The 27,957-nt window shown below is 50.8% G+C and overlaps 11 protein-coding genes across 11 annotated transcripts; 4 read left to right on the top strand and 7 right to left on the bottom strand.

Annotated features, from left to right (window-relative positions):
* Positions 1–38: 38 nt before the first annotated feature.
* On the bottom strand, positions 39–507 carry FTJAE_3061 (uncharacterized protein; the record flags this gene model as incomplete). The annotated part of the gene is made up of 2 exons (XM_037349318.1): positions 39–205; positions 258–507. 2 exons carry the CDS (start codon positions 505–507, stop codon positions 39–41), a joined length of 417 nt encoding a protein of 138 aa, XP_037209847.1.
* A 1,318-nt stretch (positions 508–1,825) lies between these two features.
* On the top strand, positions 1,826–3,497 carry FTJAE_3060 (uncharacterized protein; the record flags this gene model as incomplete). Its single annotated transcript, XM_037349317.1, has 4 exons — positions 1,826–2,060; positions 2,110–2,349; positions 2,700–3,056; positions 3,247–3,497. 4 exons carry the CDS (start codon positions 1,826–1,828, stop codon positions 3,495–3,497), a joined length of 1,083 nt encoding a protein of 360 aa, XP_037209846.1.
* Positions 3,498–4,326: 829 nt separating this feature from the next.
* Positions 4,327–5,511, bottom strand: FTJAE_3059 (uncharacterized protein; the record flags this gene model as incomplete). Its single annotated transcript, XM_037349315.1, has 1 exon — positions 4,327–5,511. One exon carries the CDS (start codon positions 5,509–5,511, stop codon positions 4,327–4,329), a length of 1,185 nt encoding a protein of 394 aa, XP_037209845.1.
* A 684-nt stretch (positions 5,512–6,195) lies between these two features.
* Positions 6,196–7,055, bottom strand: FTJAE_3058 (uncharacterized protein; the record flags this gene model as incomplete). Its single annotated transcript, XM_037349314.1, has 2 exons — positions 6,196–6,958; positions 7,012–7,055. The coding sequence occupies 2 exons, from the start codon at positions 7,053–7,055 to the stop codon at positions 6,196–6,198; spliced, it is 807 nt and encodes a 268-aa protein (XP_037209844.1).
* Positions 7,056–8,577: 1,522 nt separating this feature from the next.
* Positions 8,578–9,132, top strand: FTJAE_3057 (uncharacterized protein; the record flags this gene model as incomplete). The annotated part of the gene is made up of 1 exon (XM_037349313.1): positions 8,578–9,132. One exon carries the CDS (start codon positions 8,578–8,580, stop codon positions 9,130–9,132), a length of 555 nt encoding a protein of 184 aa, XP_037209843.1.
* Positions 9,133–10,920: 1,788 nt separating this feature from the next.
* FTJAE_3056 (uncharacterized protein) lies at positions 10,921–12,183 on the top strand (the record flags this gene model as incomplete). The annotated part of the gene is made up of 2 exons (XM_037349312.1): positions 10,921–11,164; positions 11,213–12,183. 2 exons carry the CDS (start codon positions 10,921–10,923, stop codon positions 12,181–12,183), a joined length of 1,215 nt encoding a protein of 404 aa, XP_037209842.1.
* A 1,399-nt stretch (positions 12,184–13,582) lies between these two features.
* On the bottom strand, positions 13,583–14,230 carry FTJAE_3055 (atp-dependent helicase; the record flags this gene model as incomplete). Its single annotated transcript, XM_037349311.1, has 1 exon — positions 13,583–14,230. The coding sequence occupies one exon, from the start codon at positions 14,228–14,230 to the stop codon at positions 13,583–13,585; it is 648 nt and encodes a 215-aa protein (XP_037209841.1).
* A 6,875-nt stretch (positions 14,231–21,105) lies between these two features.
* FTJAE_3054 (uncharacterized protein) lies at positions 21,106–22,761 on the bottom strand (the record flags this gene model as incomplete). Its single annotated transcript, XM_037349310.1, has 2 exons — positions 21,106–21,771; positions 21,832–22,761. The coding sequence occupies 2 exons, from the start codon at positions 22,759–22,761 to the stop codon at positions 21,106–21,108; spliced, it is 1,596 nt and encodes a 531-aa protein (XP_037209840.1).
* A 139-nt stretch (positions 22,762–22,900) lies between these two features.
* Positions 22,901–23,323, bottom strand: FTJAE_3053 (uncharacterized protein; the record flags this gene model as incomplete). The annotated part of the gene is made up of 3 exons (XM_037349309.1): positions 22,901–22,936; positions 22,990–23,125; positions 23,187–23,323. The coding sequence occupies 3 exons, from the start codon at positions 23,321–23,323 to the stop codon at positions 22,901–22,903; spliced, it is 309 nt and encodes a 102-aa protein (XP_037209839.1).
* An 857-nt stretch (positions 23,324–24,180) lies between these two features.
* Positions 24,181–25,800, bottom strand: FTJAE_3052 (uncharacterized protein; the record flags this gene model as incomplete). Its single annotated transcript, XM_037349308.1, has 3 exons — positions 24,181–24,798; positions 24,847–25,230; positions 25,312–25,800. 3 exons carry the CDS (start codon positions 25,798–25,800, stop codon positions 24,181–24,183), a joined length of 1,491 nt encoding a protein of 496 aa, XP_037209838.1.
* A 388-nt stretch (positions 25,801–26,188) lies between these two features.
* FTJAE_3051 (uncharacterized protein) lies at positions 26,189–26,814 on the top strand (the record flags this gene model as incomplete). Its single annotated transcript, XM_037349307.1, has 2 exons — positions 26,189–26,612; positions 26,666–26,814. The coding sequence occupies 2 exons, from the start codon at positions 26,189–26,191 to the stop codon at positions 26,812–26,814; spliced, it is 573 nt and encodes a 190-aa protein (XP_037209837.1).
* Between the last annotated feature and the right edge of the window lie 1,143 nt (positions 26,815–27,957).

Genomic DNA, 27,957 nt, shown 5'->3' with positions numbered 1-27,957 from the left:
ACTAGCTGAAATCGCCCAAGACCATTCTCACTGCCATTCTAACTGCCGTCCTCTGAACGAGTGGGAGAGGGAGACATAGAACACGCAACCTTCAGTCCATTGGCTATACGCCATTCTCGATAGATGTCCGGTACATTGTACGCGCGAAGTGGAAAATGGTCCAAGGTCCAGGGGAACTCGGGCGCTTCGTCTCCAAGGTGGCGAACTGACAGTAGATCAGCGACAGCTTCACCAATCTAGGCACGTCTTGCACCTACAGAACATTTCCCAAATTGCAGACTCCAGGGTGTAATGGAAGGTTGCGTCGTCTACGATCCATTCATCCATTCGATGGAAGTCGCTGCATACTCGCTGTGTGCAACTCTCCCTGGTCACTTGAAGGACTTGGTGGTCCAGTGCCCCAAAGTACGTCGCCACATCGAAGAAATATTGGATTCGGGCGTCGCGGTCGAATGTGTCCACTAGGGATGCTTCTGGGTACTCGTAGGAGGGAATAACGGTTGGCATGGTTGAAGTGGCGTGGGAGACTGAATGTTGTTGCAAAAAGTAGATTGGACTTCACTGAGCTTCCAATCCTGGGTACTAAGAGGGGCATGGGGTGAGTTAGCCAAGTCTGGGGTCGTATTGATCAAAGAACAGTGACACTGGTGGCAACAATAGCCCTGAGATGTAACTGCAATGCTTAAGGATCTTGCCATTGTTCTTTTCGTCTTGAAACTTGGCTTTTTAAGATTCTCGAAGAGTTAGGCGGATTTGTATTGTCGACAAGTGGTACGGTGCTGTAAGTCACGATCAACCTCTTGCGTCGACTTAACCACGCTGCCTTGACTCTTGGAGCCATATCTGACTGTTAGAGTCTATTAAAGCCCACCACTTTATATTCTTTCCAATTTACGATAGGTTGGATGCGCCCCGTCATGCATATCGTACGGGTTGGCTTGACGCGGCCTTGGATCAGTTGAAGAACACATTCATTCATTGACAGCCAAGAGAAAGGTTCTTCAAGTTTACTCAGGCCGGCCAAGAGCAACCTGTGCCAACCGTGTACTTGGGATCTCGTTCAATCAGTCTTGGCCTTTGTGCTGGGTTGCCGTTGGACAAAGACTCGGGGTCATTAGGTAGTAGCACTGCATTGGCCGACGAAGCTGAGAGGGATGATATGGAAAGGTACGTACCTGGTGCGAGGGTCAGAGGAAAAGGCTCTAAGAGGCGCTGAGTCCACTAACAATCGCTAAAGACCACTGAAAGCTGAGGAAACCACTTCAGTCAAGCACCGGTACGTACCCTGGTTTGGCACAAAAGGACCGTGCCGAGCCCAACGGGGACAGAAAAAAGGTACGTACCGACCTCTGGGCCAACAATCAAACCCCCCAATAGGCACCGAATCCACTAACAATCACTAAAGCCCACTGAAGGTCACTAAAGCTGATCCCTCAAATCAACCCAACCCCGACTTGAGGTGTGAGTGGAGCAAGGTACGTACCTGAGAGTTGAAATGTCCAAAAACCCCAACAGGCGACCACTCCACTGAAGTTCACTGAAGCCCATTGAAAGCCGACCCGGTTATCTGGAGTGCGGCATTGACCACAGAGCTCACCATGTCAAGGCCAATTGCGAACAGCATCCTTGTAACCCAAGATTAAAACGGGGGCTTGCAACAAGTGCTTATCTGAGGCGGCTTTCTTCCCAAAACAAATACCCCCGTGGATCAGAGATGCAAACTGCCAGCAACCACATATTGCCTTTAACTCTGAGTTTCCAAAAAAATTTCTGTTTTCTTTCATCATCCAACAACACAGCACACAAACACACACACATGTACACAATGGCTTCTACCTCTTTCGACCACAAAGCGGTTAATCCCCTCAGCCTCGGTGCCCGGCGGGCCCATATGAAGGCATTTTTTATGCACCTTGGTATCTGGGACAGTGCCGAGGTTGCAAGGACTCGCGAGAAGTGTGTTGACTTGTATTGCCGGTTCTTGTATAAGCAGTGGTACACCTCTACCAGCCAGGAATACTTTGAGTATCATGTGGATGCCCTTGTCTGGGACAACTTTCGTAAGAGGTATCCTCCTCCATACCTGTAACTTGAACTAACAGCATTCAGTCAAACGCAAGGAGCTTCTGACCAAGGCTAGTGAATGGCCTTGGCCAAAGACCTTGCCCAAGAAACGGTATGCGACAATCCAAGTCTCTGCGACCTACAGAGATTGGCTCCGTCAAAGGTCGCATGCCGGGAATGACGGAGATCGCGGAGAAACCAACTCCCTAGAGGCTGCCGAAGGCCAAGAAAACTGGATTCCTGCTGCCACTGTCGTTGATGGACTCTTCGAGGAGGCGAAACCCCGTGCCTGGTGATGCCTTGGCTCTCTATACATCTCATTCTGCCAGAGTCGAAAGTCTGCCAAGCGAAAAAGGTATCATCCCAGAAGTCTGCTATCGAAAAGGCTCTTGAGACCACCACTCCTTCAGATGCTAACCTGGCTGCAGTCCACCCAGTAATGTAGTATCATACGGAGACACAGATGGGCCGACCTGAGAGGCGAAGATCTGGACAGAAGGAGATCGGGAGTTGGCTGTCAAAGGGAAGCTCATACAAGTTACGGTGTGATGAGAGAGGCGCTTAGAATGAGCAGCACAGAAATACAATTGTCAAGTTCAACATCGTGCCAGTAATTCTCGACTGAGCTAAACAAGAGGAGACGACTTGGATCGATCCTTATGACGATCCAGAAGAGCCTCTCCTAGTTCGTGAGGACTGGGGGGTCCACAACTGGGATAAGGTGGATGTCTGCCCACTCCCAGATGCGGACCTTTGTGAGATACTCTGGTGGTGGGTCATCAACAAAACTCGTCCTGACCCGCTTACTGGCCCCTTTGAGTTGGTCCTTTCAGGCTGTCTTGGTTTTCATGACCTTGTTCGTCACGACTTTCACAGAATCGCGACGAACAAGCTTATCGATCCGGACATCGTCATTTGCTGGAGGGTCAAGGATGGTTACCCCGTGTCCCTGGTGGTCAGTCCCGTCCCATCAATGGAGAAGACATGGCGTTGTGGGTTTGGGTAAGATCAACCTGGTTGAGAGTCGCCATGTGGCATGAGGATACGTACAGAGGAAGCTCTGTCCGCTTGGTTGACTATCTCCATTCCGCTTCCGGTGGGTGGTTAGTAAGGGGGAGTGGGCGGCCTTTGACACCGTCCCGCGCCTCATTGATGCTTGGGAAGACATTACCAATGACTCAGATAAGGCCGTCGCCGATGCAAGGCTGAACAGGGAGAACATGGATAAGTCGGTTCCTGAAATCCATGCCATTCTGACTCAACCCCGTCTGGAAGTTCCGCTGTTGATCGAGGACTGGGTGCGACGAGAGGGCAGCGACAGCAATACGCTGTTTGCTCGTACTACCCTTGCGCGCAATACCTGGGCTCTTTTTTCGATCGATGATGGACTGTCCTGGTTCGACGCCTTTTCGGCCAAGAACGGCAATGACTAGATATATCCCTCGATCGGGACAATATCTGTATATAGAGAAGAACCGAACTAGGGTAGATCCTGGCTCAGTGGAAGCATTCGGCGCAACCGAGTGTCCCGTATCATCCTCTCCTAAGCACAGGAGCGTTGTACAAAGGGAGGAGTATACAGCTGTCGAAACATCAAGTCCTCGCATGGTCAATAAAGGATTCGATTTCCATCAGGTTCAATTGAGTTGCAGTGCATGTCGATAAGGTCAGGTCGTGGAAGCAAAGCGGCGGCTGATATTAGCCAGTAAGTCAAACTTCACATATATGTAGGTTGTTACTAAGACATCACAGTTCCAGTGCACCAACCCTTCCGCGAAGTCCGTTCCAAGCGGGTACTGCATCTTCCACAATGTCGACTGGAACGGAAGAATCAGTTGAGGGCTGCCTTTTGGCGACGCCGAAAGTATTGGCAAAGGGGAATATCGGAAAGGCATACCCCCGGAACAAATGCTATCATACAAGAGAAACACCACAACATGCAGACGATGACTGCAAAAGCTAGCGATACCGACGATACTCCCCATGTTACCCATCGCCTCAACGCCACTGACAGCGCGACCGGGGCCGTGATCGACGACTCAGACACATTTTGCAACCCTTTGTTGCCGTCCCCTGGAGACGCTTTGATTCTCCCAAGACAAATAACACGCACACAATCTTCTCCTGAGATCCGTGCCGACAGCTTATCGAAAGTACATCAGATGCGAGAGAATCATGGGCAATCCCAAATAACAATCCTACTGCGAGTTGCCCTCGATGTTGCCACGATGTGCCCTGCGATTTGTGACTGCTTACATATTCTTAAGCTAATCTTTTCTTCAAGCTTTCAATCTCCTTATCCTTTTCACAAAGCTCCATAGATAGTCTGACAATAGTGTCCCGGTATCTCTCTACTTCCGCTGTGGCTGGTGCATCTACATTGATATTTCCATGGGCAGAGGTGGTCGTTTCAGCGTTAGCCTCGGTCAAGGACGGCAATTCATTCAGACGAGCCGGCCACACCCTGCCCTCCACATCCCAGAAGTTGGAGAACACGTCGTCCATGATCTGTATGCGCTCATCCGGAGGCAGAACGCGGATGTCGTGGGAGCGATCCAGATCACTCTGGTACTCCTGGACAGACTTGGATCCCCGCTTGCCGTCATGGATATCGCGGGCGAATTCCGTCCGCCAGGGGAATGCGTCAGGAATTGGCTGACCCTTGGTGTGTGGGGTGGTCAGGAACTTGTACAGCCAAACCCACCAGGGCACCTCAGTGAGGATTGGCGGCATGCCAGCGCGATCTGTGACAAGTAACTTGACCCTTTGCCCCATGCTGAGATCCATGAACTGGCCGCAGGCATCGGTGGCATGGCTCATGTTATTGCAGAAGACACATCCCCGAATGTCACCACTGATGGTGGTGATGCAGCCCTTCAGGGTATGGGTGTTGCTGCCACACCCAGCACAGAGAATCGCGGCCACGCTATCCACCTCGGTGACGCGGGGCAGCGGATCACCTCGGGTTCTGGTTCCCCTGCTTCGGCGAGGCTTACCGAGAGATGAATATGCCTCAATCCTCTGGTTGCGACGCCTGGCCTCAGCGATGCGACGCTCGGCCTCGGCGATGCGGTCTGGCGGGGCTGCCTCAGCTGTCTTAGCGACCTGACGTGTGTCCAAGGGTGCCTGGGGAGTCGTGATGATCTGGTTACCATCGGGTTCGTCTGTCCTCGCTTCGAGCTCGTTGGTAAGGACACCGGTAACCATGCGGTTCTGGGGGCCGCGGCCGTGAGACGTGTTGACAAGACCGATCTCGGCATTCGAGTTTCGGCGCTGCATTGAATCGACGATTGACATGCCAGAGTCACTCTCCCGTTTTTGAATGCCATGCTTGCTGGCAAGAGAGGGACCGATACTGGTCAAGTCTTGGTTCTTGTCTCGGCCCATGTTTCCATGGCCGGCACCGGACTGCTGGCTTTGTTGTTGACCGGTAGTCTTTCTCGGCATCGCGTAGTACTGTTGGAGAAGAGTAAGTTGGTGATCGATCGATTAAGATTTGCAGTCTGTGGCGACTTACCTTGGTGGGAGATCAGAGCGTTATTATTGTTTGTGAGAGACAGTGATGTTTAGTGACACTTTGAGAGATGACCATCACCCCACATACCTTACTGAAGCTGTGTAACCATTGCTCGTCAGTTATTGCTTGCCGACAGCGCCTTTCAGTGGACCACCCTCTACAATGTCCCAGTGTAAAACAACCAAACTATTAACGCGCTAGATTCACTGGCGATCACTAAAGTCCACTGTAGCTGACTGGAAAAGCGGGAGCGAGGGAGAAGTACCTAGGTACGTACCCACCTCAAGGACCAAACAACCAAAGCCCGGGTCACTAACAGTCACTGAAGTCCACTGAAAACATTGGAGGTCCCCTATAAGTTCCCAAACACCAGGAGCAGGCCCAAAAAGCGTGGGAACCAAAAATCCTGTCCCGACCAAGGTGTCAACAGAGCTTGTCTAATTCTACACAAAAGCAACGAATTTCACATTACTTGACATAATACCCCACTGGCTTTGATTCAGCTATATAGTTTGCAGCAAATACAAATTCTTTTTGAGGTTCACTCCTTTGGCTACCCATATTCCCTCCACGGTCTGAAAATTTACAGTACCTTACCGCAGCCAGGATAACCTTCAAGGGCGTGGGATATGAGCGCGATGAGGGAATGGGCGATTTTCGTAAAACCAGTAGTAGCTCCAGACATCAGGGAGCGACCGGACTTTTGTGTCCACCGGCAACACCTTCGGATCCTTCGTCGTATCAAAGTCCGTCTGGACCTCCCCAACTTGCTTCCCGCGTTTGCCCTCAAACACCTCCATCGCAAACTTCGCTGTCCAGGGGAAGCCAGTCGGGAGAGGGATATCCTTTGTCTCCTTTGCTTCGAGGAACTCGTACAGGAGATTCCACCATGGTGCCAGCCCAGGCATACCAGCCCGCATGGTTACAAACAACTTGACCTTTTCCGCTAGGGACAGCTGCTTGAACGTGTCGCAGTCGTCGGTACGATGATCGTCTTTCTCGCAGAAGAAGCAGGCGTTGATGAATCCGTGCACAGTCGTGATGCAGCCAGCTACTTGGTGACCTTGGCCTTTGCAGTTTGCGCAGGGCTTGCCGTCGGAATTGCCTTTCTTCGAGATTATACGGTCCAGATTTCGCGACCATAGTGGCATTCTTGGGCGGGCATTGTTGTCGGACATGGTAATCTTGTACATGAGCTTTTTGGCCTTTGCGTAGGCCACGCGGTCAGACTCGAGACGCCGTTCTCCTTGCTCATCACCGATGTGATGGTCTTCCTGACTCTTCTTTACCCCGTTTCTCTCAGACAGAGTTGGGGTATCCATGATTCGGTCTCGGTTCCTATCAGGTCCAATGTTGCCTCGGCCGGACCCGGAACATCTGTGGCATGCGTCAATACAATCGATCTCTGTGTCTTGGGTGCTGAGAAATACCTCTCCCGTATTGTCTGCTTTTCAAGTGCGGAGTTATCGGACATGGTGGATGAGTGCGTAAAGGACTGTTGGCGGATGGACTGTCGCTTCTTTGCTGTGATGGTGGTGTGGAGACTCTGTTGAGGATGCGGAATCAAACGGTAACCCCACTGTGGTTAGCGTAGAATTCACAGCACCTACCGCTGCACTCACTGTAACCGACGACTACTGCACTGTAACAATCTGTATTGTATGCCTCTCCTTGTCAATTAATCCTCTCAGAATCATGCCCTTTGCAGATATGTATTCATCTTTCTGGTGATTAATAAATGTTCTTCAGTCATTAAATGATGCATTATCGCTCATCTATGGAAAAATATCCTGGCGTAGCGTCTACATCTTATGAGATGCGCATTGAGGGTGAAGGACTCATCTCACAACACAAGTTGCAAACTTCACCAAACATCTAAGTCAGTTAGATAATGATGAGCATTGTCCTCTGAGATTCAAATATTTTGTAATTTTTACATTATGTCAAGCCGATTGCTGGATTCTGCATCTTGACTGCAAGTCTGAAAGTCACTTGTCTCCTGTTTGCGAGACATGTCAATTGCCAAGCTAAGATTTCTTTGCCTTTTCGGTTGATTATCCTGTAATCAAATCTCGCATGATCTTATAACTGGTGATCTCGCCATGATAAACATCAAAATTATGGTATCGAGAGACCGGTCACTAATATTGAATGCCTGCGAATACATCTCAATTCACTGTGTGGTGTACGAGGCCTGTCTTCTTTGATGGGTCCTATCATCGGTCATGACCAATGATCAAGTATGTGTCGTCTCAGAACGGTAATATCCGAACGCTAATCCAACAATCCACACTTAAACCTTGCAAGTTTTGGCGTTAATGCGCTACCCTGGAGTCTCCCTCGTTGATTCACAATAACCTCAATTATGATTTTGGATGCCGTGAACGATGTGAATTCTACTGAATTCTTGCTTATATGCGGTTTTAATGTTGCAGGAGTCACGTAATGTGAGCGTACATTTGACCCAGCCGAGAGAACTAGGTGGCATCTTCTGTAAAATACAATGTATTTCAACGCTTGCAAACTCAAGAAAAAGCATTCCATATATGTCTCTATCTCGCTGTCGGTCTCAAGCGCTTCACAGAGCGTCTCGTTACACAAACCGGGGCAGGGTAGTCTGTTTACCCGATGCCCGATCTCGCTTGTTTCTTCTTCACCGTCTCTCTTCTGTTGATCAAGCCTTTCATCGCGGCCTCCTATCTCACCATGTCTCGACCGTTTCAAATTTTTTTTGCGTCTTTCCGCTAATGAGGAGTGTTTCTCTCGCACCACAACGCCGCCCATTCAAGTAGATTGATTGTACGGCTTCCATCACCCACGAACACGACTGGTATTGAACCACAAGCAAATTGAGCTTGGGCCACCTGATCTGACTTGATTCTCAAGCTTTCAGTCTCCATTTTTCTTCTTCTCTCACCCCTCCGCACCTGCATCCGAGTAAGCATTCATGCTCACATAAGGCACGTGTCCACTGACATTTCACAGAAGCTATCGACATGGAGACTAAAAACGAGCACTCGCAGGAAAGCGGGCAGCTGGCACTAAACACCGAACGAGAGGCTCGTCGATCTCGCAGCCCTCGCCCATCTCTTAAGTCTAAAGCCGTCCGATACCACTCCCCACCCCAAAAGCGGCCTTCCTTTCCCACGCTTTTGGGTACGCCACGTTTCACGCCCCTTAGCTCAACCAAGATGCCTCTTCAGGGGAGACAACGCGAACGTACTCCACCAAGGCAGCAGACTGCGCCAGGTAGACTTAGCTTCAAGCAAGGAGGACACAGCACCGCTTCTCACGCGACAGTCGAAAGTCGCCTTATCGAGGAGCTGGGAGCCCGCGTTGAGTCCCAAAATAAGGACATTCGCAATCTCTTGGAACGAGTCACCAAGATCGAGGTCGAGAGGGACCGTGAGAGTGAGAAGAACCGCAAGATCGAGGAGCAAGAAGGTCTCATCAAGACACTGCAGGAAGAGAATCGGATGTTGAAGCGACGGCTGGATTCATATGCCCCTAGCCCTCATGTCGAATACACTCCTTACCCAAGCGACGCATGAAGCATTCCGATACATCGGGCACTCTACTATCTTGACAGATTGGTACAGAAGGTTTAGGGGAGTGCCACAAATGTAACCAAATGACAATATGCGGATGTATGTCTAGATGAATGACAAACAGACAGCCCGGACAAATCTCAACTGCAAATAACACTTCTAGCCCACAACCTCTGTGAGGCACAAATCGAAGCCCCTTAGCAATTTCCCAAACACGTCAACATATGTATCACCTGCAGTATTTGTGGTTAACGAAGTGCAGCATCGGACCACGAAGCACTGAATCTTAATCGCATGAGCAAGGCGGGAGCTTCAGATTCTCCAGGGCTTACTGCGACAGCCCAATCCCGAAGCTGACCAACATGACCGCCGCCCTTGAAGCTGGACGAGCTTGCGACCAGGCTCTCAATGAAGGATGGGAAAGGCGACGTAGTCAACATCAATTATTCCATCCCGGCCTCGGTTTAATATACAACACGGCGCCACGGACGGTCTCGGCCGTCTCCCGGTACTGGTCCTGATCTGACTTATGGTCACTGGGGAATTCTCAACCTGTCCATGGGCTTACTGGAAACGACCCAGGTGCCCGACATGGAGACACTCGACGCGCGTGCCCGGCATTTTTTAATCTTTTAAAAAGACTTCAAACGCTATATCCACGAAGAAAATTCCAAACAACCGTCCCCGTGCCCAAGGAAGTACCAAGTCCGCTTTCGAGAGGCAACACGCTCGGGATGGATACCGGTGCAGACAGGAACGCCGCTCGCGTGCAGCGGCCAGTGAAAGTCTTGGTGATCACCCCGAGGGCACCAATGGTGTGCAGGTCGTTGAAGGCCACCCCTCCGACGTTGGTCATGATGGCATGCCTGGTGATCGAGACGAAGCTGGTACTCTAGTCTAGCAAACCGCTGAGGCCGACTTCTCATCTCGAGGTCACCAGGCTCGCTCACGATATGAGCACATTGGCAATCGCCGACCCCGCTGTACAGTAGCGAGATGCTCACATTGAGTGACCAAATTCCGTTACGGCGATGCCGCACCTCCATAACTGGTGTCATTGGATGAGGAGGTTATGGATATCCCATGGAGTATTGCGCTTTCTGCAGAGCTGTCCTAACTTTGTAGGGAGTTGGAGATCACATACGCCTCTTCTAGTAGATCCACGAGCACCAAGTTAGTGTGCTTGCGTGAGGATGTTATAACGCCTTACTTCAGTCTCTGGTTGAGAACAGTGGTTTAACTAGTAAAATTGAACTATTGCCGTCACCCTTTGTTCCATGCTCAAATCATCGTGTCTTTGTTCATAATCCCGTTGACCAATTGACCATCTCCCCTTTTCCATATTTACTTGACAATAAAACTGGGTGTCCTTGACGTTAAACACCCAAAAAATAATTTCATTTGGCTCATTTGACTCACGTACAATCTACCCTCTCAAGAGTTTTATCCTTCCTGACATTATCACTTGATCCTTTGAGTTATCATGCGGATGTCGTGTCGTACTTGATGACCAATCACCCTAGGCACATTCCATCTCAGTACTTCGACTCATCTTTCAGCAGACAAGCACTCAAGCTAAGCTGCTGTCAGTATATTTAGATACTTAGTCAGCCAGTGATTCACGCTGCAGTCAGGCGGGCAGTCCAACATCTCTCCACAACCCCGCGGTTCAATTTTCTTTTTCTTTTTCCTTTCCAAATCACAACTGCGCCTCGCTAACCTCATTTTTTTTTAAGAAGAAAGCAAATATCCACAAAGACACACACGGAAAACGCTTCCGCTACTGAGAGAATGAGTTCTGAGCAAGTTACTTTCGATCCGGCACAGTTGCCGAGAGTTGACAACCTGGGTCAGCGACGTCGATATATTGAGCAATATATCCGGAAATTCAACAAGGAGCTGCTCCCAGAGATGGCGCTGGCTCGCGAAGGGGCCATTTTCTTTGTTTCTCGCAAGTACGAAGAACGTGGCAAGCTGGAGGCACCATTCGTGTACTTTGAGTACATGGTTGATAAGTCGCTGTGGCGCAACATTTGTGAGTTGTTTGGTCTGACGAATGTTTTACATACTAACCATTTAATAGTCATGGACCTTGGCAAAGATGCGCCTGCCTGGCCTTGGAAGAAAGGCCCCGGTTCCGAAGATATGAGCGGCGGGATGTCAAGCACCTACCGTGAATGGCGAACTAAGTACGGTTTTCCCACAACGCCTCAGCAGGAGGCAGACACTCTCGAGACCGCTTCTCTGGTACCTCCCCAGGTACACGCTCCGCTTACTCTCCCTGTGGCGCCCCAGACCGCGCTCCTCAATACCCAGCATCGGATCAAGAATCCCGTGGCCCTCGACATGGCTGCGCGACAGCGGTTCTGGGAGATATCCTCCGGTGACGAGTGTATTGGTGTCCTTGCTGGCCCTTTCGCTCTCAACCTTCCCGTGTGGCTGGACTTTGAGAAACTTGTTGTTGGTGAGGATGGCCGTGATATCGACGCCATCAACAACGAGATCCTTGAGTCGGCCGTGGCTATCTCTTGGGAGGTCTCAGGTGGCAAGCCTGTCCGCCTGGTGGTTGGCTTTAATGATGAGGCCAGATCGGGGCTCCCTGCGGTCCAGCAGTACCTGTTCGAGGTTTGGTGTGACGTGGTCGCATGGTTCTGTTCTGTGGTGATGGGAGCTCCGTTCAGATTGGCCGCTTACCTGAGGGCCATCCAAGCCATCAATCCTTTGATGGATCGGACACCAGACGTCCATAAAGCTCAATCTTTGTGGCAACAGTCCCTCGCCGACAGTGATCTCTTTGCCAGCCGAGCCCGCGAACTTCAAGAGTACTTCGACTTTTGGTCCCCGATGATCCGAGAGGTCATCCAGCAGCCTCTGGGAGTGGCTGAGGACGGCATTGCGGGTTGGATTTGCAGTGAGGAGGATTCAGATGAACGGACCAAGCGTTTCAACGTTGCTCGAGATGTTTGGCTGTCCAGCTCTTCGGACCCCAAAGCCATCCGCCGAGCTGGCAAATGGGCCCAGAACTTCCTTGCCACCATTCAGCCCTCCGTTTAGAAGCGAGACAAGTTGATGAGTTATATATTGGTGGTCGAATGAATCGATGGATCATGGGCAGTTTCTGAGACTTGATGTGACATTTGTTAAAACGCTACTTTAATTATTTCGATATGTTCTTGTTGAAAGGATGTGTTACCCGTATAACCCACTGCCTGTCATAAACTGTATGAAATGGTCTTTTCCCGGTACAAGTTCTGGATCTCTTGCATTCCTTTAGAAAGATTAATTCCACAAATCTCTTAAATCCCCATCTCCCCCTTATTCGCCACCCTTGGCTCTTGTCTTGAATTAACCTCCCGTTTGTCGTCTTGAAGTATCCTCCCACTTCATAGAAGACATTTCTTGTGGTGCTGGCAACCGGTTGAAGTGAACAGGATGTTGGTGTAATAACTGAGCTGAGAGCCCTCCTTATAACCCGGATATACTGTTCTTGGAGGGTCAGGGACTGTTCGCGATCTAGAATCACCAGACTCTCTATTGACTGACCAGACCTCAATGGACCATTGCGATGCGGTGATTGAACAATTGGCAGTGATGTCGACGTATCTGCGCCGGACTTGTGAGCTTGAAAGACCAATTATGTAGGGCGAACGCTGCTCACAGCCATAATGTTTGTTCCCGCACGCGAGATATCAACAGGGACCAGAGGTCAACATAGGGCCAGACATACCGCCGACCAGCTTGCCGATTGCACTGAATTATGCAGACCGAAGCTTTCTTCACTTCTTCGACTGAAGAACCTTGCTGAGGTGTTTGTCCTGCTCATCTCAGGCGATCTTGGTGTAGAGGTAGTTTGTTGTTCCCTCCGGGGGCTCCTAGCGGAGGGCTTTCCCTCGCTGCGCTCGTGTAAAGGGGTCCGTGGGTAATTATCGTGAAATATGAAGATTCCAAGGTAAAATTGGGCTGTCGCAGTTCTCATCTTCTTAGCGATAGGTCCCGTCGTTTTTGATCACGGGTCTTTGATCGCACGTTGGCGACTGTAGATGGATGCGCTTGTGATGGAGGGGCGGCTTTTGATTTGATTGGGCACTCAAATGGGATTCGGTGCATCGTACAGTACGTGCACGGTGAGAAACACTGGTCTGTGTTTTGTCTCCATTTTAGGTTTAGTCTGTTTGAGGGGTGTCCGACATTCCACCGTTGATCAGGCTGACGCGAACCAGACCTCAACCTCTTCCGACCCATCACCTCTCACCAACAAATATGCTGGCAATTCATCACCACCATCTGACTATTCTTGGGACGATTCCGTCACATATGATCTTAACTTGGATACCGGTTCTGAACGAGTGCGCTGCATTGGCTTTTAAGGCAGACCTGCGTCAGTGATTTGCACGTCATCTTAGGTTCAGGCTGAGATGTTTCCGGGTATCGTTCTTTAATCTCAGGGAATATGTTATCGCCGAGAAGGCGTCTTCAAGGCCATTTTCAAGAAGCACGTATCGATGCCGTTATCAAGCGCAGAGTTTCCCCTCCATGGTCCTGACTCCGAGGCAACACGCACCTCTAAGGGGCGGGAGGTCACAAGACAATCGCAACGGGAAACAGAGCTTTCAGCATCCTCCTCGTCCCCAACTGCATCCACCCAGACCTTTGATGTGTAATCGGTTGGTACCCGCTTGGCCTGACGCGCGCGAAAAGTCATTGCAGGGTGCATCAGAACAATTTCCGCTTGTCTGGCTCTGGCTATTGCCACGTTGAGCATTGTGTCTCGTCCATGAATCCGGGCTTCATGGTTCTCGCCATATCGAGGAAAACCACATCTGGTCACAGCAATGTGTAGCCCAAGTGAAGTGGCGTTCACAGTGACTTGCATGTGGAGCTGGATCAGCATGAAGACGTTACCATCGACAGTGTGACCAAGTTTGTGGCCTTCTGGAGCTGTCCGTTGACCTTGTGGCCGACAAGGAATTCGGGGCCGGAATGGTGTCCAAGGAGGTTGCAGAACGACGCCTGAGTTGAGACGATAGGACAACAGCTTGGACCCTGACTTCTCTGCAGCTTCATCTTTTGTCGAACCAATGGTAGGGTTCGCGACTGGCATGTCTTCCGCCTGTCACCGTCGCTGGCCGCTCCTTGACACGGTTGCCTTGAGAGGATGAAATTGTCGCGCGTTGCCGTCGATGACCGGACCTGCGTTTCATGGACGGATAAACCGAGTTGAAAGCTAGGAATCGATGGATGCTTTTAATCACTGCGACATTCGAAACGGGGCGATTTATATTCCCTTGTCCGCAGGATACAGGTAAGCCGTTCATGCAATGCTTCGAGAGCAGGGGTGGCAGATGGGCGGATGTATCTGGAGCCAAGAGGCGCCTATTAGCGAAATTTGTGAACTCAAGGGGGGAGAGACTTACACGGGTGAAAGCTATGGATGGCTCGAACATAAGTCTGGAGCCTCCCAGTGCCTCTACATGAGAGGAATGGCGATGGCGAGGCTCACTTGACCCCTTTTAAGAAGATACCGGTACAGCGTGAGCTCTTCGGTGGTCGACGACACTCCGGATTCGTCGCGCGGCTTCTACGGACCTCTGTCGCTGTGCTTCCTCTTTGGCTCGTATGGTGGTGCATTCGATCCGAGGCAAGGCGTCTCACCGGGATTCAGGAATCAGGCCGTAATGGATGGCGCACCTCCCGAATTGGGGTGGAGTGTACGAGAAACACGTGGGGAAGATGCTAATAGATATGCTTCTTTTCAGGACCAATAGCGGACGACATGATGGCCAAATCCGGAATATGTACATCGTGGCTGCCCGGCGCACGGCAAGTACGACCGAGACCACGCTGCTTGACTATCCAAGCCTTGTTCCCTGAGATCTATTGCATCGGCGCATTTCAAAGGGTATATGTGGCCTGTCGGGTGGCTTGTGTATAGTGTCGAGTCGGCAAGGGGCATCGGTCTTGGGCAATTAGAGTATAGTGACAATCGTCAATGGTACATCTCAAGAGCGACCCTCGGAAAGGGAGGTGGTAATGCGGAACCCCGCTCTGAAGTGTTGCTTTGTGAGGACGTGGGGGAGGATGTATCTCATCGCTCACCAATGGTTCGGGATGAGAGCATTTGCTAATGATCGACAACCATGTCGGGCAGTAGAGTCCTTACGTGAGTATGGGAGTGTCAAAACCTAGTGGCACATACTGCAAGCCCCGAATCCACGCTCCAGCTAGCCATACTTGGAGAACCGATGATCCACCGCCGGGGGTGAAGACCGTATCAGCCGAACAAGTGTCGTGAGTGGTTGAGGCGAAGGTGAGAGCAACAGTGTACGAGGTGGAGCGAGGGATACCGGCATCAGCTTCAGGAGCTGGTTGGTGGATGTGTGAGGCCTCGATGGATCCAGAACACATTCCTCAAATTCGAGTGACAAACACGTCTCGATGATGCGATGGTCCGTTGGTGGTGCAGTGGCTGACGATTGGAGTCGGAAAGTCCCAGGTTTCGTGGCAGGATTGATCTCTTGCGTTGTCAGTCCAATCCGGCAATCAAGCATCTGCTAATAGTCCAAGATCGACGCAGAGCGAGGTACCGTTGGGTTAGAAGTCGGTTTGGTGGTGTTCGAATCAAGGCCCTGTGACAAATGGCTCAAAGATAGGCACGGCTTAGCGTTTTGGAAAGATAATCTTCAAGATTGTCATCAGCAGGGGGTCAAGGACACGGCTCGGGGGTGCCTCTACTTCAAAGATTTCGACTTTCTGGGCTGACGCAGTGAGGGGGTTGATGGTGCTTTGTGAGTCGCCAGACCACAAGTTTCCTTCGTCGACAACATCGTCGCATTCAGAGCGACAGAGGAGTCGCGGGACTACGATTTGAGCAAAGCATGCTGCATCCCGTTGGCCGCGAGGAAGTTCGCTGGTGGAAGAGTAAAATTGGGGGCAATGAAGAAGCAAGAGAGTCGGCCTGAGTTTGGAAAAGATTTGCAAGTGAAGGAAGAGTGAGTTGACCCGATTGGCGGTGCCTATTTGTGTCTCCCCAGGATTGCAAACCGAATGTGACGGCCGAAGATGTTCCCGAGCAGAAATAAAGACGCGAAGCGCGTGGAGGGTAGACATGGGCGGTGGACTTGGCGGATTTGGTCGAGGGTGATAGATTAAACTGTGCTGAGTGGTCTGCCCTGGTGGCGATGACCCAGGTGGCTAATGAAACCGACCGTAGTGGCAAAGCGACAGTCGCGTCAAAAAGATGGGTTATCGGGACCTGGGTACAGCTGACCGGGAGGAATTCGTCAGCAGCGGTTTGCAACTCGGTGTACTGTATCGAAGGTTGGGACACGATGGATGACGTGATTAGATGAGTCGTCTTTTTGTTCAGCCAGCAACCTGTCAGAGGTGTTGATTGTTCAGTGTAAGTGCCTCTCCGTCCATGAACATGTAGGAAATGGAGTGCTCCTCTTGCGTGCCATGATGAACATGAGCCTTCCTTGATCTTCGCTTATGCCTTCAGACATTCTCTTGCATTGCCCATGGCCAAACCCCAAGCTGCCTGTAGTTGAGGTGAGTGGTACGTGCTGTGAGTGCTTAGGGCGGTGGATGAGGCCATTTTGGCGTGCGCAAGGCAGCGTCGCTTGATTGAGAGGGAATTTGGCATAGATGTATGAGGATAACTCATCCCTGTCGCTAACTGTTGCGGCATCTAAACAAGGTTCTTGTGGGAGCCATGTTGCGACGGTATGGCCTTCATCCCTCCGTTACTGGGATTCGACGACCTGTTCAAGGTCTCTTTCGAGAAGGATCTCATGAGATGGAGAGTTTCACCCATCGCAATTGTGAAGAACCGTTTGTCAATTGGCCTTGTCGTGGCAATTTGGAGCCGGAGGAGACTGGGTGAGAATAGATCGTTTGGGCGCCGCCTACGTCTTTTGCTGGGACCAAAGTCACACTGAAAATGCTGTCTTGTACTTGATGTACTGAGCGATGCCCCGATAGCGCTGTTGGTGCAACGGGCTCTGAAATGAAGCAGTGGCGAGGATCTGTCTAATGGCTCGCAGACTTGATCTGCGGTTGGGAGATGGTCGACAAAGGAGACGCATCAAGTGAAGAGCCAGCGAAAGAAGTAGAGGGAGAACCTTGTTCGAGGAAGGGGCCATTGCTCTGGCGAAGTGCGTGTCCTGTATCGCGTTGAGGAGAGTGGTCGGGGTTGTGACCGGGTTTGCTTGCATGACCCCATGTTGGTGGGACATCTCCGAGCAAACAATCTGTATGTCGACCTCGATTTCTCTATGGTCACATCTTCGGGAGCCGTGGCTCTTGACGATGTGAGAATGGCAGTACTGTATTCAGCGTCGATGAACCATTGACATCAGAGCCCAAACAGAGTTCCGCAACACATCAATCTCTGCAACAAGTCTGTGCCAGTCTTCGGTCTCCTCATTTTCAGCTGGATTGTTGGCTTTCATCCATTGATGGAAGGGGGGAGAAGACTGTTCGATGTGCGAGTTCGGATGAGTAACGGTAGGTTGTGATGGTCGAAAGAAAATGAGAGTTGAGCCATACTCCAAGCGTCGAGAGGCCTTCCTTGGTGGAATCTCAACGACAGCACCCCTCGAATGGCGGAACGGAAGATTTCGTGAGGTAGACCATCTCCTCCATTATTCCTTGTCTGCCTCCATCTTCGTGCTCAAGGGAGCCGAGAGTATAGTACGGACATACGTCGTTCTGTCGGCAGATGCAGCGGTGGAGGAAGCTCCGGTAACGTGGTCGACCGAGGGACTACGGCTATTGTTGTGAACAGCGTCAAGGCTTTGTGATGGTCGATCAAAGGTCGCCTTTCGCATGTGTGGCCTTGTGAAGTTTGTGGAATGTGCGGTGAATATCTCCTTTGACGCCGATTAATATCATGTTTGCGTTTGGCAAGCTATCTTTACTCACCTTGGAAGCAGTCCTCTCGGAATTCCTTTGTTCTCTAGGCTGGTTGGTTGTCGATTGTGGGCTCCGGTTCCTGTTGATTTTTCCGCGTATGTTCGAGGCAGTTCAGGTTCTTTCATCGCGGATGCCGCCTTCATACCCTCCATAAGACATTGACCCAAGCTCCGTATCGTCAAGGGAGTGTCGCGTCGCAGGGCGGAGTTGTCCGTCAACGTTGCACAGAGTTGTCACGGATCTGGGCTGAGACGAGCTGTGACGATTCTAGATTGAGATCAAAATGTGAAGAGTGATGAATCAAGTGCTGAAATGTTCATTTCTGTTGTCGTGCATGAGTGATTGCGAAATCGGCATGAAATTCATTGTTTGGGTCAAGTTAAGCGGGATGATGTCGAGGGTGATTGAGGTGGAGGCCGAACTTATTCCAGCAGACAGAACCTAACGGTACAGGTGAAGGCCAGCGGTGCAGGTGCCCACTGTAATCCTTGGGTGCCACACGGCTGCCTTGGACACCAACTTGAGTCAATCCCGAGTCTTACCGCAAAATCAGTCATTTATTCAACCGTTCACTCACCTTCTAAAGAGCTTGCCAAAGTGAACTCACTATAATTTGCCCTATTTTACTCTAAACTCATCCCAATTTACGTAAGCTTTCTTTCCTTCATAATAGAGGGCAGCATTGAAAATTCAGTTCTACTACTGCCATGACGTCAAAATTTTCTGGTTTTTTCACCCACTGAGCCCTCATCGCATCAGCAAGTTTGGCCGACAGGATATGTGCGACAAGTTTATAAGAAACATTCAATATTTCGAGTTATTAAACGTATTAATTACATATTACAGTCCATAACCATGATACGTCTGTACAAGCATCGCAGATTCGAGGTACTCCTTGCTCTTACCCTGCACCATCAAGATTGCCGAGTCCCCACTACCCCAGATCGATCGATCAACAGACCCACAATTTGTTTTGACGCGCCACGTTTCTACGCGTCGCACTCTTGATGAAGGAAGGTATGGCAGCCTTTGTCGCTCTCGAGCGCTTCAGTAATGCTGGCCAGCTTTGTCTTTTCGCGATCGAACAATAACATAAGGCGACTGTGTACTTGAATGGCGGAGAGGCCTATTTGCGACGCAGTGAATTTCAAACAAATTCACGCCACAGAAAATCATACGTAGACGTATTCTGTGAATCGCAGTCACTGACATGCCAACAATAAAAGCAGGCACCGTGATATGAGACGAAAGAATGCCCATCTTGGTCCGACAAATATGCCTAAGATGTTGATATTCACTCTCTCACGCCCCGGACGGTACAAATCAAGCCAGTCAATGGCCAATACAATCGACGCACCTTAACCTCACGAGTCACGACCATCTCCGAATGATGCAGCCCACCGAAAGCTCGCAATAAGGGAGGCTAGGGTGAAACAGAAGACCTTGAGTTCAAAAAGATTTCTCGCCATTCGAGCTTGGAGTCAAGACGAGCGGTATGGTATATGGGGGCCGGGCTGTGAAACCACGATAAGCCTAACTACCTACGCGCGACTACTAGAGGTACGTTCAAGAACGAAATAGAGCCGCGTGCCTTGACCGATTATTGTTCTCGACTGACAAGATTGGCAGGCCTACTGTGTCCCTCGCAAAGTATCCCATCACGACGTCGGGCTGCTGCATCGACCATGTTCATCGACTCGTGGATCTTGAGCCTCGGACGCATCTTGACTACAGAACGCAACTGGAACGCTTTATAGCCTACAGTTCCTCGAAAAAAGACATGCGTTCAACATACACAGAACCGGAGAAACGAAAACTACAATTCAGCACCATGTTCAGAGCTCAGCATCCACCGCTCTGGCAGCACGACATCGAGTTACAAATCGCATCTTGCTAAAGTCTTCCCCAACAACAGCCCATCACTTTGAGACCCAGGCGTCCTCAACAACATTCCGGTCGCTTCCGTTGATGCACTTGAGTCAACAGGAACCGACACGTGAACACGTCCAGCAATACGAACTCGAGGCCCCTGAAGACATCTCCTTGCAATCAGCTGTACGCACACGATACACCCCGAGAATTCTTGTACTGCACCGCCCGACTAACGACCATCTCAAAGGCTACCCTTCGATAGCGGCGGCATATCCATGGCTCTCTAGGCACCTGTCGAGGCGCTACCTACGATCCCGGCCAAATTGAGTTTCAGCGGAACCGTACTTGACGGTATGTCGATTACAGAATATCTGAAGATACCACTTCGCGCCGGAACTCTCCCTCAACGACAACACCTCACGATGAATCTCAGCAGAGAGGGACCTCTGCTCGAAAAGGCAGAGCCAGACATTGAAACCAATTCACGACCGGAAGGAAATTTTTGACGAGCCTCTCAATCAACGACAATCATTCTGAATGGAAGGGTTAGAGGGAAACGAGGCCAAAGGGAAAGGGGACAGAGGAATGGGGGAGTTTGAGAGAGGAGTTGCAGACACGTAGAATGACAATTCTGTGTAAATTCTGTCCCTTGCTTAGTTAGCCGTCAACTGTATATCTCAGTTTATCGTTTTTGAGTTCACGAGTTGAGGAATCTCGCAGCAGACTTGGTCGCCCGTCTGCAAGGGAGACTTGACTGAGCGTTAGCTCAAATACGAGGAAAACCTTCGCAGTAGTGAGCCTTTCGGCAGTCAAGTTCTTGGTCTTCTGCATGTAGGTTGTCTACACAAGAACTAGCCATTGTCGTTCTGTGCATTATCTGTCGGTGTCGTATTGGTGTTGACGTCTGGGCGGGCCAGACCTCCATTGCACGTTTTCGTGGAGGAGAGAACACGGAAAAGGGGCTGTGATATTTTGCTATTGTGACTGGTTCCATTGCATCAAAACTGTCTATCATTCTACCACATTCTACATCCTACAGCATTATGAAGGGTCTGCCTCTTTCTCCATTGGCCGTCTGATCCCTTCATGAAATCACGAATCCATGGCCAGTGAAAAGGAACCTCTTATCACACAGCCTTCACAGTTTCTACCTGTGGAGTATTGTTGAATCCTGGACGCTCCTCACGCATGCTATATGTTTCTGAGTTCCGCCTCGAGTTTGGCGAGACGCTCTGAGACTTTGAGAGTCTCAGTTTCGCGAGTCTCCAGTCTGGCTTTCAAGTCATTGATAAGTTGTGCTTGCTCGGTTTTGAAGTTGCTGATTTCTTGGCTTAGCTGAGCATTTTCTTGACGTAGCTGACTGACTTCGTCTGTAGCTAGTCCCTGACTAGACGTGACTACGCCTGGGGTCTGAACTTGTGGCTGTGCCAACGAGTCTCGTTCAACAGGGTCTGGAGACTGTGGTGTAGCGTCATTGTCCGGAGGAGAGAAGACATCATGAGCCGAAGCGGATTCGTCTGTTACCACGCTACCATCAACGTCGCTCGCTGGACTAACCCCCCTGTGCTGTTGTGGCCGACGTAAGTCTCGGGACACAGGTATCCCAGGAGCTTGATGAGGCGCTGGGACAAGATTGGAGGCCGTGGTATGACCCTGTCTCATAGATCGCTGATCAGAGGCAATGCTTGAGTCCTGGGGTCGGCAAATTCCTCCGCTGGGGCCTGTACGGGAAGGATGGCGGCTGAAGAGCGAATAAGGGGCATAACGAGAGCCCTGGTGGTTCCGAGGTCGGCGAGCTACACGCCCAGAATTCGGCACGGATGCGGGTTGACTGGTTACTTCCTGTGTCTCCGAGAACTAGTCAGGAGAAAGAATCACAGTGCCAGAGTTGTCGAGTCTGGCAGCAATCCTGAGTACCTGCTTGCAGGCACGTTCGTCGAACTCTCGGAGCCTCTCCCTCAGGAGCACATCAGCTGTACCCTTGGCTGCCTTGAATGCGTCGTATACGGCTTTGACGGGGTAGCCGATTTTGGGCTCAGTCGGAGCCAAGCTGTCGATTGCCTTCTTCATGACTTCCAAATCGCTTCCATTGAAGGGGACGACGCCGTTTGTCAGCTGTGCCCGCTCACTGGCCGATGGGAAGCGGGCCACAGTGGCCAGCTCACCAATGCGACAGACCAAGTCGGAAAAGACACCAGGCGTCTCGCCCCTGGCAACAACAGCGTTTCTTGCATCGACGTGAAGCTCATGTACAGTATGGGGCAGCTGAGGGCCCTCCACTGCCGTCAGATTGTCGTTGAGGATTTGCAGAGCCGGACAGCAATCTTCGTCGAAGAATGTCCAATCAAAGTTTCGGAGAGCGCCGACGCGATATGTTGCAGCGTAATGGAGAGTGTCAATGAAACGGCGGTAGTTTTGCTCCCAGATTGGATGAATGACCAGCTGTGTCAGATCCAGACAAGCATCAAGTGTGAAGAGGTGGCTAGTTATGAGTAACCGGTTACGCTTAGGAACGAACTGCAGGCGATTCAGCGGCGACAGCATGATGGGAGGAGCCTGGTGTAGGAAACGTAGACAGAACCTCCAGAGATATCTATAGTGGAAGTCGTTGTTACCCCTCGTACCGATCACATCGGAAGACTCCTTTCGAAGTGAGGTTTGCCACTGTGCTTGCATCTGGTCCTCTGATTGCTGGTCCCATCTGTCTCGAATGACAGGCTCTGCGTCCCCAATAATACCTTCGACGGTCTCGAGCGATATCTTCTCATTTTCTTCGTATATGGAACACACCAGGGCCCAAAGCTCTTCACTGAAGTCGGCCCTTGCGGGCGTGTCGTCGGTTTCCATGTTGACCGCGTGTGACTAGGAGTCTGAAGACGCTATCTAAATGTAAGCTTCTCAAGATCCATCGTTGCGTGGGGTTCGGTACCTACCTTATATGCGATTGTGGTGGTTGGGACGAGGAAAGAAATTGAGACTGGGAGATTCATGGCAAAAGGTTGGGTGCGCGGTACTTTGCAACCTATGAAAAGTAACATTAACAGTTGGTAACTTGATATGATCGGCGGGACTCACAATATCATCATGAATTTCGTCAAAGAAACGGATGAATTCTTGCTCGTTGTAGCCCGAAGTGACAGCCAGCGCATCAGTCCACCTGTCCTCGAGACCACCATTATCTTGATCCTCATCTTCGTGTATATCAGAATCGCTGACGTCTTGCTCGTAGTCCTCGTTGACCTCAAAACTGGGAGTCTCTCTGCATCACAAACCCATCGCCCGGTCGGAGCCCACCGATCCAGTTTTGTGAAGTGAGGGCCGGAGATGGGGGCTCAACCTGCTCGAGGCGTTTAGCAATCGCAGCAATCTCGGCCGCAGCCTCAAGTATAGGGTCTTGCGGCTCGTTCATGGTGTCGCCAGATACCGAGAATGTCAGATCTCCGTTCTCGTGATGGTGCGTGAACTTTGGACTTTGATGCGGTACTGCCTCGGAATGGGTTAGCGACAGCGCGTAGAAAGCGAAAGATTCATAGGAAAAAGAGTGAATACGATGAAGAAGGAGTGATTTGAAACAGAATCCCCGTTTATTAAGAGCAAAGAGGAATATGAGCTTGAACGGGGCAGCGGATAGCTGAGGGCAAAGGGTAGGGGACAGCATTGGTGCTGACGTGGGGGATGAAATTGGTGGGAAATATACTTGACAGGGACAGAAAAAGATATGAAGTAAGAGCACTTGATCGTCTGATTCTTAAAATGCAAAGCTCGTGTCCAATGAGGCTATTGCGGTTGTGCGCGCTTTGTGGGAAGTTGTATCTCATCCCTCGTGAGGCGGGCTGAGTTTGGAGAGAGAAAGGTGAGGCTAAATTCGGGACCGGTGGAGGACCAGTATCGAGGCTTAGGCGTTAGTTACAGTGGGGCTTTGATAGTCTCTGAGCCATGATGGAGAAAATTCTGATGTCAAAGAAGCAATGAGATCATTTATGAAGAGGAATTGAGCTGTCTATAAATACAAATAACCATGAATATCAACTAATCGCGTACCATGGGTAATCTACGTCTTCTCACGGCAGACATCAGGAAAGTGAAGAAAGGTATCGAGGAGATTCTTACAATTCTCTTTTACAGTGTCTATCTATGAACAACAAAGAAGCATAAATTCCGGCCGCGCCATGCCATTTATGCTTAGCTCTAGAAACCCGTGTACCCGTTCGTCATACTGTCAAACACCATTGTCACCGAAATGCCACCCCATGAATCTATCCTCGCTCACAGGTTACCGGATGCGATGGAATAGAGTATTCTGTCGATGAGTGCGATGATGTTCTCGTTCGACTGGGCCGCGGCACGTGCAGTAATACCATACTGAACAGCGTGAAGTGAAGCCAACTGTTCAAACAAGGATGTAGCATTGGGGACATCGGTCGCATTTCCTAGCTTCTTCATGAGAGCATTCATGCTTGTGGGCTTGAGAAGTGCTCCGTGCTGACCCGCAACAGACTCGACAGATCTGTTTGCGTGGGTGACCGAAGCCTGTAGGTATGACTTCAGGACCAAGAGGGTAGTGGCGAAGTTTTCGGGCGTGACTGGCTGGGATAGTGTCGGCCTGTTGTCGATCGCTTGCTGCAGCGGAGTGCGAGGACAGTTGTTACTGTAACGCTCACATGAAGGCAAAATCGCCCCGACCTGCCTCAAGACAGCATCCTCATGTGCATCAGTCGGAATGAGGTCAAGGCAAGATTCAAGAAAGAATAGGAGGGCGTTGCGGGGTAGTATATCCCCCAGGCGGCACTCGCCTTCAAGTTCAGTGCCGAAGTCGGTACGAAGAGCCTTGTGAACGGCCATGATGAGTTCAGGGTCGATGCCGCGGAGTTTCGAGTTCAATCGCTGATACCCTTGTTAGTCCGGTGCATGATTGAATCGCAAAACACTTACTGCTACTTCTTCATGTAGCTCATCAGACTGGGCCCGGGTGAGCTCACAGCTAAAGTCGAAGAACGCACTCTCACCATCGGTGCGTGTTTGGGGTCCGTATTTCAGATCCGCCCTGCTGTCCTCCACAGTCGCCAAGAGCATATCGATCAAAGACTTGTCTTTCGCCCCCGACATGATGAACGTATGCCACGTGAGCACAAGCTTGCTCGTAAGGTGCTCTGGTTGAGTAACCACGAGTGGGTGAGCGGTGGAAATATTCTCCACGAGGCCGGAAACAAGAGAGGCCGTCATGCGAGTCTCGCTCGTCTTGTCGAGGGCCGCAGCCTTGCGACAGTTCTCACTCAAAGCCTTGACTCGATTTCTTCTGTCCCCGCCGACGTCCTCCTAGAACTCGGAGTAGAAGAAGATGGTCTCGCCAGGAATAAGTGCAGGCGAGAGCCGTCCGTTGAAAAACTTGCATCCGACGTAGAATTTGGCTTGGTGATTCAGCTTTTCAGAGACCGGAATATAAGCCCGCAATGCGTTTTCGTCACGTCGAAGGATGGCGGAGTCTCTCTGCTTCCCCTTTCCTTTAGTTGAAGTACTCATGGTAGAAGTCTCTGTGTTTGAGTACTTTTTGGGGTTGTCTCCGGCGACCAATCCCACCTCAATGTATTCCTTGGTGACCTTTGGGTCACTGACGAGCTCTGCCCCGGCGGGCGCCTTGGGACATGGGGTTACAGCAGGTCCATGTGTCGGCGGCTTGTATTGTTCATTTGATGTCTTCATTCGGCCGCTGCCAGTCTTTTGCTCTTCTCCTGCGCTCCAAAGATGGACGCGTTGAAAGGGGATCCGTCCATTGACTTCCACACGCATCTGAAGATGGTCGCGATTCTTGGCAAGATCCCAGTATCCATCTTCGATTGGTTGGGATAGAGCCTGATTGGAAGGCCCGGCAAGATTGTTGTCAGTCATGTCGGCCAAGGATTCCGACAGAGAGTGAAGCCAGGTATCGAAAATGGCCTTGATAGAGTTTCAGTTGGCAGTCAGAATGAGGGAAATACACTATTCTTGAGTTGTCGCAGTTATGTGGCGAGATGAGACGTAAATTGTCAATGTGGTATGGCGTACGGTTGGCGAGAAATGAAGCTGCGTCGCAGTGGTGGTCCTTGTGGTCGCAGTCACGTGGCAGACCCGCGACCCCGCCAAGTAAACTGGAGCCAGGAGGCCGAGAATCAACACACATGCCCCTCTCATAACTTCACAAGTGTGACTTCTTTTACCTCACACACACGCTTTCCATACACGCGCCACCACAAGGCGGATTCCTCAGTCTTTCTACCTTGAGAAAAGCCTCACGACGATGGCTCCCCATGATCCGGGCTTTGCGAATGGCGATCTTGAGAAACTTAAATCGCACCTCTTGGAACTACAGCTGGCCTACGATGAAGTTCCCGCTCAGCGACCCGAGGGAAGAGTCGCCAAACACCCAAAGACAACATCTGCACCATTGTCTGATACCAAAGAGGCCATCATTGAGAAAGTCGATTCAGACATGAAAGCTATCGCAAACAGTGTCTTTACCCAGCGCGAAGACTCAAACCTTCGTCTCCCGCCCAGCAAAGTCTCAACCGATCTCTACGACAAGCTCAAGGAGATTTGCGACAGTGATCGTACCTGCACACAGGAGGATATTGATCAAATCGATTCACTCCTCAAACGCTTCGTCCGTCAACTTGACCCAAGTTATCCATTCCCCGCTGAACCCCAGAACGATTCAGTCAAAGGTAAGTCTCTTTGCATGATGGTCACTCAACGGACTGTAGCTAACCTTTTACAGGCGGTAAAATGGACGTAGAGGCTGCCAACCAATCCATCAATGACGATGCCCACGGTGGCTTGGGAACGGGAGATGATGGGGTTCGGGGCTCAGACTCCCAAGACGAGTCGATGGGAGGATCCGAAGAGCCTATGGAAGATGGAGAGTAAGCGGCATTGTCGGGTTCGTGTGATAAGGCTTTGGTTTACAAGGTGACCATCGCGTATCCTGAAGGAATTGTGGTGGCCTTGTACTACAAAAGGGGTGGGGAACGGATAAAGACAGGGTCTGCTGTCTTGACCTTTTCAGTCTTGGGCGGTTGGCAATCTCTGTGCCTATAGTAATTAAACTGTTTTCTAAACTGATGGACGGGAAAGTGATGGCTTAGTGTTACAAAATTGGCGAACAAAGAGCGATACTGTTTGTCTGTTTCCTTGTCTTGACCTGCGTCTGTGGGCCTTTCATGAAGTGGCTGTGTGAATCTAACCGTGCACCAAACGACCGACGTTTACCCGCAAGGCGATGAGCTAACGGCCCGTCGGTCCTACAACTGCAACCATGAGCGCGCAACGCTTGAACACAATACGCGCCGGCCGCACATCACGATGAACTTGGGAACAAGAACAAAGGTCTGTCCTCATTGTTCAGATTTCTTTTCCCCTCAAGCATCATGACCACACATATCTGCTAGTCTCTTCGCCTCCCAAGCCCACTATTTTCATTCGATCAACACAACCACTACCACTACCGCTACCATATCTGCCACCCCACTCCCGTCGGTGGCTTCGCTGGCGCGGCCAGTGCTGCCAGTATCCCAGAGAAACCGGATCCAAGCGTGGGGAATGTTGACCGAGTTGCTCTCTTTGGCACCCTTTTGATTGGAATAGTCATACATTAACTGAAACATTTTCATCGGTTGTTGAGGTCACAATTCTTAGCGCCGACGGGTCGTTTGCATGCTGACCACGCCGCGCAACCGAAACCAAACAAGTCGGAAAGTCAGAGAAGCCCGCCGAAGATAAAGAAGCGGCCGAAGCACCAAAGGGGGTGAAGATACCGAAATGAAGGACGCGACGACAACTTCGATGCTGTAACATTTGTCAACGACTACGGCGAAGATCATTCCGTAGGCATGAGAGTCTCTTCGAATCACTTGCCATAAGCCTCGACAGCGTTCAAACGTTCAGAGATACCCGTAAGATGTCAGAAATGGGCACGAAGACGACGCTCTCCCACCCCTCATTGGCGACCATCAAAATCGAATGATTATATCGCGATCTCAAAGGACGACAGGATCTCAGACATCCCATCAC

The sequence above is a fragment of the Fusarium tjaetaba genome, assembly GCF_013396195.1.
Source record: "Fusarium tjaetaba strain NRRL 66243 chromosome Unknown NRRL66243_c0000061, whole genome shotgun sequence".
Classification (NCBI taxonomy): Eukaryota; Fungi; Ascomycota; class Sordariomycetes; order Hypocreales; family Nectriaceae; genus Fusarium; species Fusarium tjaetaba.
Note: the sequence above shows the minus strand (reverse complement) of the source record. Positions and strands in the feature narration are given on the sequence as shown.